Here is a 15,369-nt window from a genome sequence, read left to right on the forward strand (position 1 = left end):
TTTTTGCATATGGTCAAATGTTACACCAGAGTGTGAGGTGTGTTGTGAGTATTTTGTCCTCAGATGATCTGTGAAAAAGTTCTGTGCGTACGGATAACTTATAAAGTGCTACAGTTTGGGAAATGTGCATAATTGTAAACCTAATTTAGAAAAAAAGAATCGGTCAGTGTTTTCATCACTTAAAAGAAAAGTAGCGTTTTGCCTTGATTTGTAAAACAACAATAATAACAGGATAAAAACATTTGCAAACAAACAAGGCAATTGATCTTTTTAATAGGATGTAATGCTTTTATTGTGAAAACTAATCACTTATCACTTATGTTCCTGTCTTGTTGCTGCCTTATTCTCATTACCTTGACCTTCCTCTGAAGCTTTTTCTCTGCGCAACCATTTCTCCTCCCACCAATGCAGGCTTCTGCTTGGGCCTTTGACTAGGGGCTAATTTAAACCACTGCTGGCATGAAGACTGGAACAATTTAAATCAGTGTATATTGACTTGCTATAGGAGGGTGAGGTGTGTGTGTGACCTAAATACTTAGGACTTGGAGGAGTTAGTTGGCTTGCAGCCTGGAGTTTGTGCAGGGAGCCCCCGGGAATGGCGGGGTGGATACTGTACAACCATTTCTGCAAAGTTTCCACTCCGTGTTTCTGCTGGTAACCCTGGCCCGTCGCCTGTTGTCTTTACAGTAGGTGATGTAAGGCCTGAGCATGAGGAGTGACATACTGTACAATGCATCCTGAGTAAAGCCAGACACACTGGCTGCGCTCACACTGTGCTCGAATCCAGATCATTGCTGAGGTCTACAACACCATATTTTAAAGCTCCTTTTTGGGATGAGTTTCTGACACCTGTCTGAACAAATCACACTCACAAAAGCACAAAAACAACAGACTTCACACCTAGCACACTAATCCAGGGGTGTTTATCTGAAACAGAGGCCATCCTGTATGGTGTAATCCCCAAAGATCAGGTTATCCCTTTAGCCACTGATTTAATCTGTGATTGAGGTTTATTAAACCAAGAGTCAGTACTGATTTAATTAGTGTTATATGTGGACACTCCAAAACCGCAATTTCAGTTCTTCCCTCCTTTTTTCTTCAGAGGAGATGAAAAACAAACAAAAGAGACCTGGCCACTTTATTATGATTTCCATGTCACTTGTTACCTGAACAATTTTTAGAAATTAAAGCTTCTACCAAACTAATGTGACTTGGATTTCATTGTGGACATTAACCCTTAGGATCAGGATGTTTTCATAACAAGTAGTCCAAATCACAGACTGACATATTAGCAACCAACCTCGTGATGTGGACGCTTTCGCTTTGATGAAGTTTGATCTGTTTTCGGTCTCTTCTTCCTGCAACATGATGGCATTTCTCTGCCCATCCGAGACCCTCAACATGAACAGTTTCCCTGTGCTCATGTGTTTATATTAGTCTAGCCATAGCTTTGTGCTTTGTGGGTCAGAGTAGAGATGTAGGAACTTTAGGCTTTGCATGCATATCTGATTTTATTACTCGCCATATATTTGTATTTTATAGCTTAATTAATCTGTGTGTACCTGCAGATTAGCGCGGATAGCTAAATCTGTAACAGGAAAGCTTTTCTCTTGTGAACGGTTTCTGAAAAATAGAGAATAAAACTAAACTGAAGTCACTCATTTAAGCTCGCAACTCCCCAAGAACTGGTCTGTCTGAGGACAGATCTCAAGACTGGTTTATCCTCTGTTTCAAAAGTGAAGCCAGTGTAGAAGTGTTTTAAATTTGCATTCTTTTAATGACCTGAAGCAAAAAGCCACCCAGATGTATTGAAGTCTATGGGAAAAATAACACCACTAAACACTTTCCCCATGAGTTTATGGTCTCCGTTGCTGGTTTTATTTCATATTAAATAAAAAAATTGTTGTTTTTGTAAGTTATAGCTGAGTGCACTGAAGGAGAATAAAGCAGAGTTATTTTTTCTATGACCTGACGAGCATCTGCCTCACGAGCAGATGACTCTTTTAAAATATAATCTGGTTTGACCAATATCTGTACACCTAGTTAAAGTTCCTCTTGTAAGGAGAAAGTTTTTGCTCTGAGTTAAGATATAAAAAAGATCCTAAAAATGGTTAACAGAACCATTAGTAGTTAATAGAATGATGAAAATTTCATCTGCTTTGGAAACACCTGACATAGCCCTAAAGCTATTAAGAAAAGCATTGTTAGAGTACTTTTGCATTAAGAGGTCATGACACTGAATAATGGTCACCGTTTGAGCATAGATTTTTGCATTTCTTACATAACTTGTGTTAGTCTTAGTATACTTAACAATATTGCCATAAAAACAAGATTAGCAAGCAGATGCTAGGACTTATTCTGACATCTGATGGGAAGAGTCAGTCCTAATAAGGCTGTCTTTCAGTGTTTAAGTGTCTGTCACAGGCATGTCTGGCTTGGTTTTAAGGCATTTCATGTTAGGGCAAGGTAAAATCAGCGTCTTTCCACAAGCAAATCTTGCCACTCAGCAACCATGAAGTGCCTCCAAACACTAGATTAGTTATTTAAACCAGGACTGGCAAAGATGCATCAAAGTCAGTAGTTCTTCATTTTTGTGATAACATGCATTTCCATTCCCGATGTTGGGTTTATTAGAAAAGGGTGAAAATAGATAGAAATGAATGCTATTTCTTGATCTAGAGGTTTTAAGTAAGTTTCAATAATAAAGATATTTTTGTACAGTTCTTATCTAAACCAGGTTTACACACACACAAACTCTAACCCTTATAATAATTCAGACAGCCTGCATTTTAAATTAAAATTGGCCATGTAAGACTCGAGTGCAACCTCAAGATATAATAGGAAAAAAATCAGAATAAATTAAAAATAACCTAAACATTTGAAAGTTATGAGAATAAAATGGGGGATACCTAAAACTGTCAGAGTTAAAAGAAAATCTGTAAAATTATTTCTAAATAAGTGATAAAATAGACAGCAATTTAAAAGTAGACGTAACAAGCAGGACCCCTAACAGAATACGCTCTTTTACTCTTTTGAGTAAAAGGTGCAAACCGTCAGCACATTATTTCCTAAAGATCAAAGGCTGTGCACTAAGGACAACAGTTATGGGACGTATTCTGGAGTGATGAAAGGCTTTAAAAGAAATAAATCAAACCTAAAACAAACAAGCACCCAGGGCAGAGTAATTTGAACTGGTATAGGATGTTCACTCTTTTCTGCTGCACTTTGAACCATTGCAATAAGCTTACTTCGAGGAATACAAGCATGCAGGACTATGCATTTGAAGGTTTCTGTGTTTTTCCACTGTGATCTGTTTGCAAATGGAAAGACCATAAACTCAATGAATGTGGAAAAGCTGAGATATAATTTGTTTATTTCAAGGTATCTCAAGTTTTGTGTCATCTATTTTGCAAATCAATCAATTAATTTTAGTTTTCTGCTAAAATTTAAGGGATTGGGGTGAAGGGTTTCTTTCAGCTCGGCGTAAGGTTTCAGCTTTTTAAAATCTTGGCAGTGACCTAGGTGAATGTTTTCAAAATACTGCTTTATACTTAAATTATGCAGCGGTTTTATTAGTCCAGGTCAGTTGAGATCAAATTGTGCTGCATGTGGCCCATAAACTAAAAAGATGTATAATAAACTTTATTTTCAACAATCACTGGGGCACAGAAACTATACTCACCAGTCAAATCTGATAAAAAGAAATCAAACTAACAAAAAAACAAACACAAAGTTTGCTGACTTTGCCCCTAGTTATACTTCTCCCTCCATCTTCCTCCCATAGATATCAGTTAGGTATTCTTTGAATGCCGGGACTCTCTCTTATAATGCCTTTGCTGAAACATAGAGGGACTGAAATGTGATCGCAATCAGTGTTTTAATCTCCCAAGAAGAGCTGCGTCAATAGAGCTGTAATGCTTTCTTTGTTTGCTATCTTAAAATCTGTTTTTTTTCCTGTTTGTATCCCTTACATGCAATTTTAAACTGTGAACAGACATGCGCGCAATAGCTTGTTATTCTGCTACAGCATGTTTGCCAATAATTGTTCGTAAATACCCCTGTAATACACCTAAGTGCCTACAATCTGCCAAAACAGCTGGTAAAAAACCTTTAAGCTCGCATTTCAAGCCATATGTTTATTAAAAAAAACAGGATTTTATCTTCAAAACATCTTCTGCGGTTATAAAACTGTCCCTGTGCTCACTTTGCTTTGTTCCTGCTCCTTGGTTTCGTCATTAATTACCTTCCATATAACAAAAAATGTTAATGACGGCGATGAGATGAGAGGGTGATGAAACGAGAGCCAATATGAGTTCGAGCACTTACAAGGTCACACATGGTTGCCTCTCCACTGAACACCTTTCTCACTGCTGCCTTCCACTCAGCCATTCGAGCTCAATAATGAGACACAATGTCCTAGAAAAGGGTTCATTGTTTATCAAATAAAAACTAAAATTGAATGCTTCCCATATATGATAGAGTCTGCTTTATGTCATTGTAATATGAGTATCTGTGGGTTTTAAACTGCAAAGCAAAAAAAAAAATGTAAGATCAAATAAAACTTGTCATGGATATTTATGGAAAATTTTTCTTACTTGTTTGTTGTTTTATATTTTCTTCAATTATAACCAAAAAAATTATATAAACAATTATTGTCAAACATGCCTCAAAAATGCAGAAAATGTAGGACATATAGGAAAAAGAACCAGAACAAAATAAAACGTGATACATCACTGAAAAAGACTTCTGTATTGGTAGTTGTTAGATACAGTGCGATTGGTACCACAAGTACACAGATCTTTGTCATGCTTGTGGTCAGGATTTTGATTTGGCCTTATCTGCAGTCTGAATACAGCCACTTTGTCTAATAAAATGGGACAGTTTCATCAGGTTGCATCAATCACTCTGTGACAGCAGTGGTGACAGCTACCCTGATTCCAGCAGACTTCTCTGAAGACACCTGCATGTCTGTTAATATGTCAGGGCTCAGAAGCTGCTTTTCTGCTTCCACCCGCCAAGCACAGTTCACAGAGCCATACCTGTAGTTTACCTGTAATGTGTGTGAAGCTGAGAAAGTAAGAAAACAGTAAAAGAAAGATGTCAGTCACATGCTGAGCATGATTCCTTACTCAGACCTGACAAATATGCTCCAGCTGTACATGTACTTATGTGTGTGCTTGTGTGTGTTTTGTCTTTCTTCCTGCAGGAGAGGGGGTGGTTTGAGGGAGCGAGTTATCGTCTGACAGACCGAGACAGGTTGAATGAAGCTGCACCTGGTGCTTCTGAGGGCATTTCCCATGTTTTGATTTGCTCTATTTTTTTAACTTTCTAAACTTGGTTTCACCGAGCTGTTCCCTGCCATGCCGTCCAACAGTCCTGCTACTGGTGAACCACCCCAGACGCCAGAGAACGACACCTCTAACGATATGGTGAGCAGGAGCTACAATATAACTAATAACAAATAATACTGTATTTACGGAAACAGTCTAACTGAATCAGAGTAGCAGTTATGTCTGTCACAGTGTGAAATTTTCACTACGAGATTATTGTAGTCAGAAGAATTCACTATAAAAATGTTATCACAATAAGAGCTACAAAAGCTAAAATGTTAAAAATTGTAGCTAAATAGATTGACTGAAAAGATCTAAGCCTGATTGCTAACTCAAATTTGTACAAATATGCATGTGTAGAAGCTTTTATTTTTTAAATCTAATACCTTAAAGCTTCCTGGAATAACTGGAGCTTGTATTGAGATCATCTGACATGTTTGGGATGAACCTGATAACTTTTAACAACTACCTAAGGTCTTTAAAGTTGAAAATCTCAGAGAAAAAGCATCATGATGACTTACTAAAAACTGACTACAAACTGGTAAACATAGCTAAGAATGGGTTTTATTTTGAAAATCTGACATATTTTTAAAAGCAGTTGTCTCACTTGTTGACTATAGAGAAATTTACAAATAGTACAAATACAATGCCAGCATATCCTAACACTTCTGGAAGAGTCCTAGAAGTACAACAAACGTAAAAATAAAAATATTGCATTTAAAAATCCAGATTTTGTTTGGAGTCATGAGTGTGCCAAAACAATGAAAGTACCTTCACATTAAAACATGAATTATGAAATATCAAAGAGAAAAATGGTTAAACTGTTACTAAATTTTACGTGTTGATCAGTGCTGGTACATAAAATATAACACAGCTGAATTTTTATGCATTCGTAACATATTAAATATAATGTTAACATTTTATTTAAGACAACACACAGTACTGTGTATTTATTAATGTAATGTATTTATTATTCTAAATTTCACATGGGTTAGGGGGTTAGGGTTATACAAACCAAATATATTTTAAAGCCTTTTTAAAATATATTTTTTATGATTGAATAAAATTCAACAAGTAATTAAATTTTTAAATAATTAAATATAAGGAAATTATTTATTCAATTAACTTACACCTACTCATAAAATGTATTATTATTCCAATAACACTCTCCAAAAGCCATAAAAACTGTGACAGTGTCCAAAGTACTGTGATAAATCCATTAGGGAGTATATTGATGAATAACCTGTTAATAAAGGCTTGAGTTATTTAAATTATGAAACATTACATCAGTTTTATACTAACTGTCTTGTATGGAGTGACAACAGTAATTATGTGTTACTGTATAATGTACAATATTTACCTCTTTAAACAGTTTTGTAAAACTAAATGATTATGTATTGGAAATACTTAAGTAAAGTACCCAAACTCAGCTGTACCCCTTGTACAGTTCAGCTCCTGCTGCTTCTGTCACTTTTATCATCACTGCTTCTATTATTATACATATTGAAGGAGTACTACTACTGTTATTTTTGCTGCCACAGATATTATTACAGCCACCACCTCTTTTACTACAGCTGTCATTACCACCACTACTTTGGCTTCTTAGCTCATGGTTGAGAGCTTTTTTTAGCCAGCACTCACAGAGAAGCTGGCAAGTCTGACTGTGTGTTTGTAATAATTAAACTTGCAGTTTTCTATTTACATTCACTACAGGCCTTTCTACTTTCCACACTGTTGTTTGATCACATGTACAGTAAATGAGACGAGTGCAGGGTTTAGACTTTCAAATGGTCTTTAATTTTTTTTTTAAATTTTGTACACAAGTAAGGAGACAGGTGAAAAATGGCTCCATTCATTTGCTCTACTGGAGCCCACTCATCAATCTGTGAGAAATTTGTAGTTTATTCTATAGTTGTGTTGTTATAAAAAAGCCCACCTCAGTCGCCAGCTTCCCCATTCACACGCTGGCATCAGGCCAAAACAAAGTTTCCCTTATAGAGCTGTTCTTTCTAACTTCCTGAGATTTAACTCTCTCATAAAGAGTCGAGCAAAGCCAAGAGAGAAATCGGAGGAAGTCTCAGTTTGAAGACAGAGAGGAAGTGATGGCAAGGAGACACATAAAAGAGGTGTGGGAACCTGACTCATGCCAACTGTAATCTATTGAATAAGACAGGAGCCAGAGGTGCCGGCAGAATAGCTCAGAGAGTAGCTAGCAAGTGTTTTCAGAAAATCTGCCCTTTATGCAAACAGATGGCAGTCTGCTAGTGAGGAAAGCATTCACAAGGAGGTTTTTGGTGTGGCGCTGTATATAAGTTTGCGATCAGTTTCACTTAGCAACTGCTAAGTGGTTGCCAGATGGTTGGTCACCAGTCTCCTGTCCTGTACAACTGGGGCCTTATCCATTTGACCCTTAAGAGTCACATGTCCAAAATAGTGGACAAGTTAATCTCATGTAATTAGTGGTCACTGCAAAACCTGAAATGCAGCGATTCGCAAAATGTTGACTGTCTGTTCACGTGCCCCCTAACAAATTATGTTGTAGCTTCCACAGGAATGATAATACATTTTATTTGTTTTCTCTTTTCAAAACACAGAAAACAAGGTCAACTTACATCATGAAATTTACAACTAGAACAACATTAAGAGAGATTAAAATCCTAGAATGATACGAGTGGAAAACATATAAAATTTAAAAAACTTGATAGTTAAAGTTGATATGCTGATGTGAACAGGCAACGTTTCGGGGTACGATTTAACTAGTCTAGCTGACAGAGTTGAAGTTGAAGTTGAAGCGCAGCGCAGCTAAAGGCTGTAGCATCCGTGGTGTTAGGGGTAATAAAGTACAACAAATGTCCATCATGCGGTGACTAACAGCAGCTATTTCCCTTCAAATATATTTGCATCACATTAGTAAGACGATGCAGCCAAAATGCATATCAAAGTATATTAAACAGTTAAGATAGTAAAAAAATCACATCTGAAGGGCGCCACTGACAAGAGCTACTAACATGCAGAGGATAGAACAGCAAGATAAAGTAAGAAATGGATGATTCAATTAAATGCACATACAAATCGTGCTAGTTGGGAGTTTATGTAAAATCGGCTGTGCAAATTCATTCTTGCAAGCTGAACATATGTTTATAGGTTGCATGCCATCCACAGTTTTCTGCATGGTAATATACAATCACAGGCTTTCAATACTTCACCAGCAAACCTGTGAGCCCACAGATTTCTTAGGTGCTGCTCCTTTTCCCGAAATCACCAATCACAGCTAAGGATGAGCTCTAACAAAGTAGATCATCTTTCTTTTCTAATGCCTGTGCCTGTCAGCATTTACAATACGCATATGTTACAGCTTACAAAGACAGTTTGATGACTGTCAAAAGATGTGCCCTGGGCATAACAGCAATATGTAACATCCTAAACATGTGAAAAATGTTTTATCTCATTTCCACAGCATTTTGTTTAAAAATAAGTTATTTTGTGTTTCTGACCAAGTGTGGAGTGTTTATAACCTTCTAAATATGGGTTTAAACATCCCTCTAGCCACCTCCCTGATCTCTCCTGGTGTATGCAGTGAATGCAGAACTAGTAAGAACAGTACACAAATTCAGACAGTTTCTCTTTGAAGGTATATACAAGGTGCAATCAAAAAGCTCCTCAACCATACCTATAAAAAGCAAATGCTATAAAAAGCAAAAACCTTTTAGCTTCAAGGTTATCTCCATGTGGAGCTGCACCACTCCATTCTCCTCCAGAAAGCTAAGTCTTTGATTTCAGGAAGAGGATGAAGCCAAGTCTCACAAGCTGGGCTGGAGTACAGGGTTCCCCACAGATTCTTTTGAGTTTGGGGCCAGTGGTGGGGTTGTTACTTAAAAACGTAATGCATTGCGCATAATGCACTACTTAAAAAAAAAGGAATGTGGTATTTTACCTATTTACTCCACGGAAAAGGTAAAAACCGTGGATTAACAGTGATGTTTGCACGGCTCTGGCGGCACAGAACACTGCATTTGCCTCCGCGAACACATCGGACTACAAACACGCAAATTACCAGCTCCGGAAGACAATTAAAGCAGCCAAATGTGAGTACAGGGACAGAGTGGAACAACAATTTGACAATCCTTGGAGAATGTGGCAGGTACGAAACACAATCACAGACTTTAGCGGGAAAATCAGCAAACCACAGACCACGGATTCTCTGTGTGAGGATCTAAACATATTCTACGCTAGATTTGACAAAAGCGAACACCACGAGACCAGACAGTGTACGCATCGTGGATGACGTCAGTGCACACACAGTGTCTGAGGAGGATGTGCGGAAGTGCTTCAGAAAGGTGAATGCATGCAAAGCTACTGGTCCGGACGGGATTCCTGGCCGTGTCCTCAAGTCATGCACGGCTCAGCTGGCTGGAGTGTTTATACACATCTTCAACCTTTCCCTCTCTCTGTCTGTAGTCCCAGCCTGCTTCAAAATGGCCACCATCGAACCCTGTACCCAAATCCTCCACCATCTCATCACTGAACGACTGGCGACCGGTAGCTCTGACCCCCATCGTGAGCAAATGCTTTGAGAGGCTGGTCAGGGACTTCATCTGCTCTGCACTACCCGACTCATTGGACCGTCTACAATTTGCAAACCGCCACAACAGGTCCACTGATGACACCATAGCCCTGACACTACATACTGCTCTCTCGCAGCTGGAGAAAAGGGACATGTATGTGAGAATGTTGTTTGTAGATTACAGCTCAGCATTCAATACCATTTTTCCCTTGAAGCTGGACAGGAAACTGCAGGACCTAGGATTGAGTAGCTCTCTCTGCAACTGGATTCTTAACTTTCAGTCTGACAGACGCCAAGTGGTCAGACTGGGCAGCATCACCTCATCCCCCGTCATAATGAACACTGGTGCACAACAGGGGTGTATACTGAGCCCTCTCCTGTACTCACACTACACCTACGACTGCACGTCCACTAGCAACTCCAACATCATTGTGAAGTTTGCAGACGACACAACAGTGGTGGGTCTTATCACCAAAGGTGATAAAATGGCTTACAGGGAGGACACACTGGTGGCGAGAGAACCATCTCACTCTGAATGTCACAAAGACAAAGGAGTTGATAGTGGACTTCCGGAGGAGTAGAGAAGCACACACCAACATCACCATCAACGGCACTGCTGTGAAGAGAGTGAGCAGCTTCCATTTCCTAGGTGTACATCTGGCAGAGGATCTCACATGGTCTGTTCACACGAACAAAAAAGTGAAGAAGGCGCATCAGCGGCTCTTCTTTCTCAGGACACTGAAGAGATTTGGCATGAGTCCCCACATCCTCAGGACCTTCTACTGCTGTGCCACTGAGAGCATCCTCACTGGATGCATCACCACCTGGTATGGCAACAGCACCGCCTACAACCACAAAGCTCTCCAGAGAGTGGTGCGGTGTTCTGAACGGATAATTGGAGGTGAGCTTCTCTCCCTCCAGGACATCTACAAGAAGCAGTGCCTGAGGAAAGCAGGGAGGATCATCACAGACTCTAGTCACCCCAGCCATTAACTGTTCAAACTGCTTCCGTCAGGCAGGAGGTACTGCAGTATCCGGTCCCGAACCAGCAGACTGAGGGACAGCTTTTTCCATCAGGCCACCAGACTGCTGAACACTTCATAGACATCTCACTTTCACTTACCAGAACTTTGACATTTATGCACTCCATATTGTACACATATGCCATTTCTTTTGCACAATAGTCATGCTGCTGAACTCTGTATATTTTATTTTATATATATGTACACACACACACACACACACACATACATATACATATGTATATATATATATTTGGTATACATATTTAGTAATATGCATACATTCTTATATTTGTAAATATATTTATTCTTATAATTCTTACATTCCTGTTCTTATATTTATGATATTGTTTTATATTATAAAACAGTATCATTCATTCACCATAAATCAGCAGTCTAATGTAATACAAATCAGTTTAATAAATGTAATAGTTATCACCTTCTTCTAAGTCAGGAGAATAATGCAACCTAAAACTATGTAATGATTTCACAATCTTTAATTAGGGGTATAACGTGGCATAAGATAATATAATAATCTCACAGTTTGTATCTTATGTTTCTTGTATTTTGCACACCACTGTTGCTTCTGAAGCTTGCACACAAGAATTTCACCCACATGTGCTGTACCAGTGTACCAGCACATGTCAAAAGTGATATGATTTGATTTGATTACATTTTTTTGCACTATTCACTGCATGTGGCAGCACAGTGGCAGATAGTTAGCACCATTGTCTAAGAGTAAGAAGGGCCATAGTTTGAATCCTGGCAGGAGTTTTATTCACTGTAGTGTCCTTTGGGTACTTCCGCTTCTTCCTGCAGTCCAAAGCCATTGATATGAGGTAAATAAAGTGCTTGAAATGTATAGAATAAAGTGCTGTTTGACTGTGTGGTGAAAATTTGGCTTGTAGTCTAAAGTGTTTATAGTACTCAGCAAGACTGAAAAGCACTGTATAAATGTAAGTAGATTAAATTACTCCATAGCATGGCCTGAAATACAAAGTCGGATAGTTATCAGTTAACAGTGCAAATCTTAGGCAACAGGACCATTCACTGACACAAATTGTTTTGCCAATGTGTTTTGGACACACACACAGTATGTCTTTTAGTGTTTAGTTATAAACACAAAGTTGACAACCACTTGAAAGAGTACTTCACAGTGATTACCACACTACTCTGTGTGTAGAGGCTAAAATGCTACAAGCCTGACAGCTCATTACTGCCATAGTCACCTGTTGATTATCAGGCTCTAGCTGCTTGGCATACACTCAGCTTCACCATCACTCTGAGTTCTTTGTGACATTTGTGTTCGCCTGCTGTCTGTGCAGATGCTTGCTTATTGTTGTGTGTTAGCAGCACTGGACTGTTGTTACTGTCCTGGATTCAATTTGCATTTCACTCTTTTCATTTCATGCATTAAAAACAAAAGTAATCTCCACCTCTCCATTCCTCAAAAGCTGTAGACCCCTACAGTATTTTCCTCCTCCCCGAAGGGTTAACTGAAATAGGTCAAGTGACCAAAAGAGAAAAGGCCTGCTTGGTGATTTTTTTACTTCTATCTGCCATTTTACACATATTTAAAAAAAAACTCTATAACTGTCACAAGGGGTAATGGAGACTCAAGCGCAGAGCAGCTTTTCAGTTCCAAACACAGAGTTTATTTAAAAACAATATGTACAGGGGTGGGGGGGAAATCCAGGGATCCTAGGGTCCAAGGGAAAGGTCCAGGGGGAAGCTCTCTCACACTCCTCCTCTCCTCCTTCACTCCAATGCACACACGTCCACACAGCGGGAAGGTCACAGGTCTAGGGAAAACTATTACACTGGAAAGGCGGGTTATAGAAAGTCACAGATTTTACACAAGCTACGTTCACAAAAGCTAGAGAGGATCACTAACGTGTTTCGCACAATCATCCTGAGCTACGCCCAGGCAGAGCAGCGAAGGAGAGAGAGAGAGCAGAACAAAAACACATGTAGCCTTGCGGGGCTGGCCGGGCTGACACGGGGACTATGACAGTACCCCCACCTCAACGGGAGCCTCCCGGCGACCCACCAGGCTTACCTGGCTACCTGCGATGGAAGTCACGAAGCATACCCTTATCCAGGATAGCCACCCGAGGCACCCAGGAACGTTCCCTCCCAATCCACCAGGAACTGAAAGCCCCTACCCCGTCGTCGGGAGTCCATGATGCGGGTGATGTTGTAAACCAGCTGACCATCCACGACGGCTGGAGAGCAAGGGCTTGATCTGGGACACATGAAACACGTTATGAATGCACATGTTGCACGGTAACTTGAGGCGAACAGACATGGGGTTGACAATGGCGTCTATGGGAAAAAGGCCGATGAACTGGGGTGACAGTTTTTTTGATTCAACGTAGTGGCACAAAGCGAGTAGACTGCATACATCGGCAGGTGTCCGATGGCGGTCAGCGAGCGCCTTGTTCCGTTCTTTAGTCTGGAGTAGGGCGGCCCAAGTCGCACGCCAGGCACGGCAGCACCTGTGGAGGTGAGCTTGCACAGACGGAACGGAGTGCTCACCTTCGATGACAGGAAGCAAAGGTGGTTGGTATCCCAGGGATGCTTGAAAAGGAGACTTTCCTGTGGCGGCGGAGGTGTGGCTGTTATGCGCGTACTCAATCCACGGAAGCGGTTCACGCCAGGTCGACTGGTTATGGGAAGAGGCGCAGCCTCAAGCTCCTGGTTAGCTCGCTCAGATTGTCCATTGCTCTGTGGGCAAAACCCGGAAGAGAGACTGACTTTTGCTTCCACACACGTGATGTAAACTGCGGCCCTCTGTCCGAAACAATGTCCTAGGGATCCCGTGGAGCCTGAACACGTGGGTGGTGAGGAGCCGGGCTGTCTCCAAGGCAGTGGGAAGTTTCGGAAGGTTGACGAAATAAGCTGCTTTGGAGAAACGGTCGACAATGGTTAGAATTGTGGTATTACCTGAAGAGGGCGGTAATCCAGTGATGAAATCCAGGGAGATATGCGACCATGGGCGAGCTGGCATGGGGAGAGGCTGAAGAAGGCCCGACGGAGGACGGTTGGAAAGTTTATTCTGGGCCCATGTACAACAGGCTGACAAAAATTCCCTGGCATCTTTTGTTATAGTGGGTCACCAAAAGTAGCGTCAGAGGAAGGATATGGTCCGGAGGAGCCCACTGGAGAACTTGAGGGCAGACAGATGTAGGAACGAAGAGGCGGCCGGGTGGGCTGGTTCCCGGATTCGGCTCAGATTCTTGTGCCTCCTGGATGAGCGACTCGATCTCCCATGACATGGCCCCAATTACGTAGGCGGGAGGATGGGCTCGGGGTCCGATTCCTCCTCCGTGGTGGAGAACTCCGGCTTCACATTCTGTGATCCTGGCCTGTAGGTGATAGTAAAATCAAAGCGGATAAAGAACAAAGCCCACCTGGCCTGCTGGGAGTTGAGACGTCTGGCCGAACGAAGGTACTCCAGGTTCCGTCCAAACGATGAATGGTTGCGCCACTCCCTCCAAGCAGTGCCACCACTCCTCCAGGGCGAGCTTGATGGCCAATAGCTCCCGGTCTCCAATGTCATAATTACATTCTGCGGGAGAGAGGCGGCGAGAGTAGAAGACACATGGGTGGAGCTTACCATCATCCTGCTGGGACAAAACTGCCCCCACTCCGGAGTCCGATGCATCCAAAAGTGGAAGAAAGCAGTGGCAAAGGGTACTTGTTTTCCACAGTGATATGATTCAGACCCCGATAATCTATGCATGGCTGCAGAGACTTATCCTTTTTGGCCACGAAAAAAAACTCGGCAGCGACAGGAGAAGAGGAAGGGCAAATTAAACCTGCTGTGAGAGGCTCAGTGATGTACTTCTCCATGGCGTCTCACTCGGGCTGAGAGGCTGTACAGCCAGCTGGAAGGCAATGGGGCTCCGGCGAGGAGATCTATAGCAAAATTGTATGGGCGGTGGGCTGGAAGCAAGCGCGCCCGATCTTTACAAAACACCTCCCGTAAGTCGTGGTAAATCCGTGGGACCGCTGAAAGCTCCAGAGAGTCAAGTGATGCATTCGTGGAATGTGGCAAAATGGGTGGAGTGGCGACCCGGAGGCAATGCATGTGACAGCTGACGCTCCATCCCATTTCCCCTTTCTCCCAGTCAATGTGTGGGTTGTGGAGCACAAGCCAGGGGTGGCCTAACACTAGTGGGGTGAGCGGTGCCTTGAATGCAAAAAAACAAATTCTCTCTGTGTGATTACCCGGAAGAGAGAGAGAGAGAGAGAGGCTCTGAAACATGGGTAATGTAGGGTAGGCGCTGACCTGACAGTGCATGAACACGGAGAGGGTTTGGCAGTGTCTCTAGTGTGAGGTTTAATTTAGCGGCGAGCGAGGTGTCAATGAAATTCCGCTCCGCTCCAGAGTCGACGAGAACAGAGAGAGAATGGGAGACAGTCTGAACACAAAGCCTAGGAGGCAAGA

General features: G+C 41.4%; 1 protein-coding gene across 8 annotated transcripts in view; it reads left to right on the plus strand.

Annotated features, from left to right (window-relative positions):
• LOC134643295 (DNA (cytosine-5)-methyltransferase 3A-like) overlaps nt 1-15,369 on the plus strand; it is a 101,624-nt gene that overhangs the window by 1,858 nt on the left and 84,397 nt on the right. For all 8 annotated transcript variants that reach the window (XM_063495586.1, XM_063495590.1, XM_063495592.1 and 5 more), the window contains exon 2: nt 5,207-5,429. Coding sequence is in view for 3 of the 8 variants with exons in the window: in XM_063495591.1 (XP_063351661.1) it covers nt 5,361-5,429 (69 nt within the window). In the remaining 5 variants the exon portion in view is untranslated. The remainder of the gene's footprint in view (nt 1-5,206; nt 5,430-15,369) is intronic.

The sequence above is a fragment of the Pelmatolapia mariae genome, linkage group LG15 (genome assembly GCF_036321145.2).
Source record: "Pelmatolapia mariae isolate MD_Pm_ZW linkage group LG15, Pm_UMD_F_2, whole genome shotgun sequence".
In the NCBI taxonomy this organism is placed as follows: domain Eukaryota; kingdom Metazoa; phylum Chordata; class Actinopteri; order Cichliformes; family Cichlidae; genus Pelmatolapia; species Pelmatolapia mariae.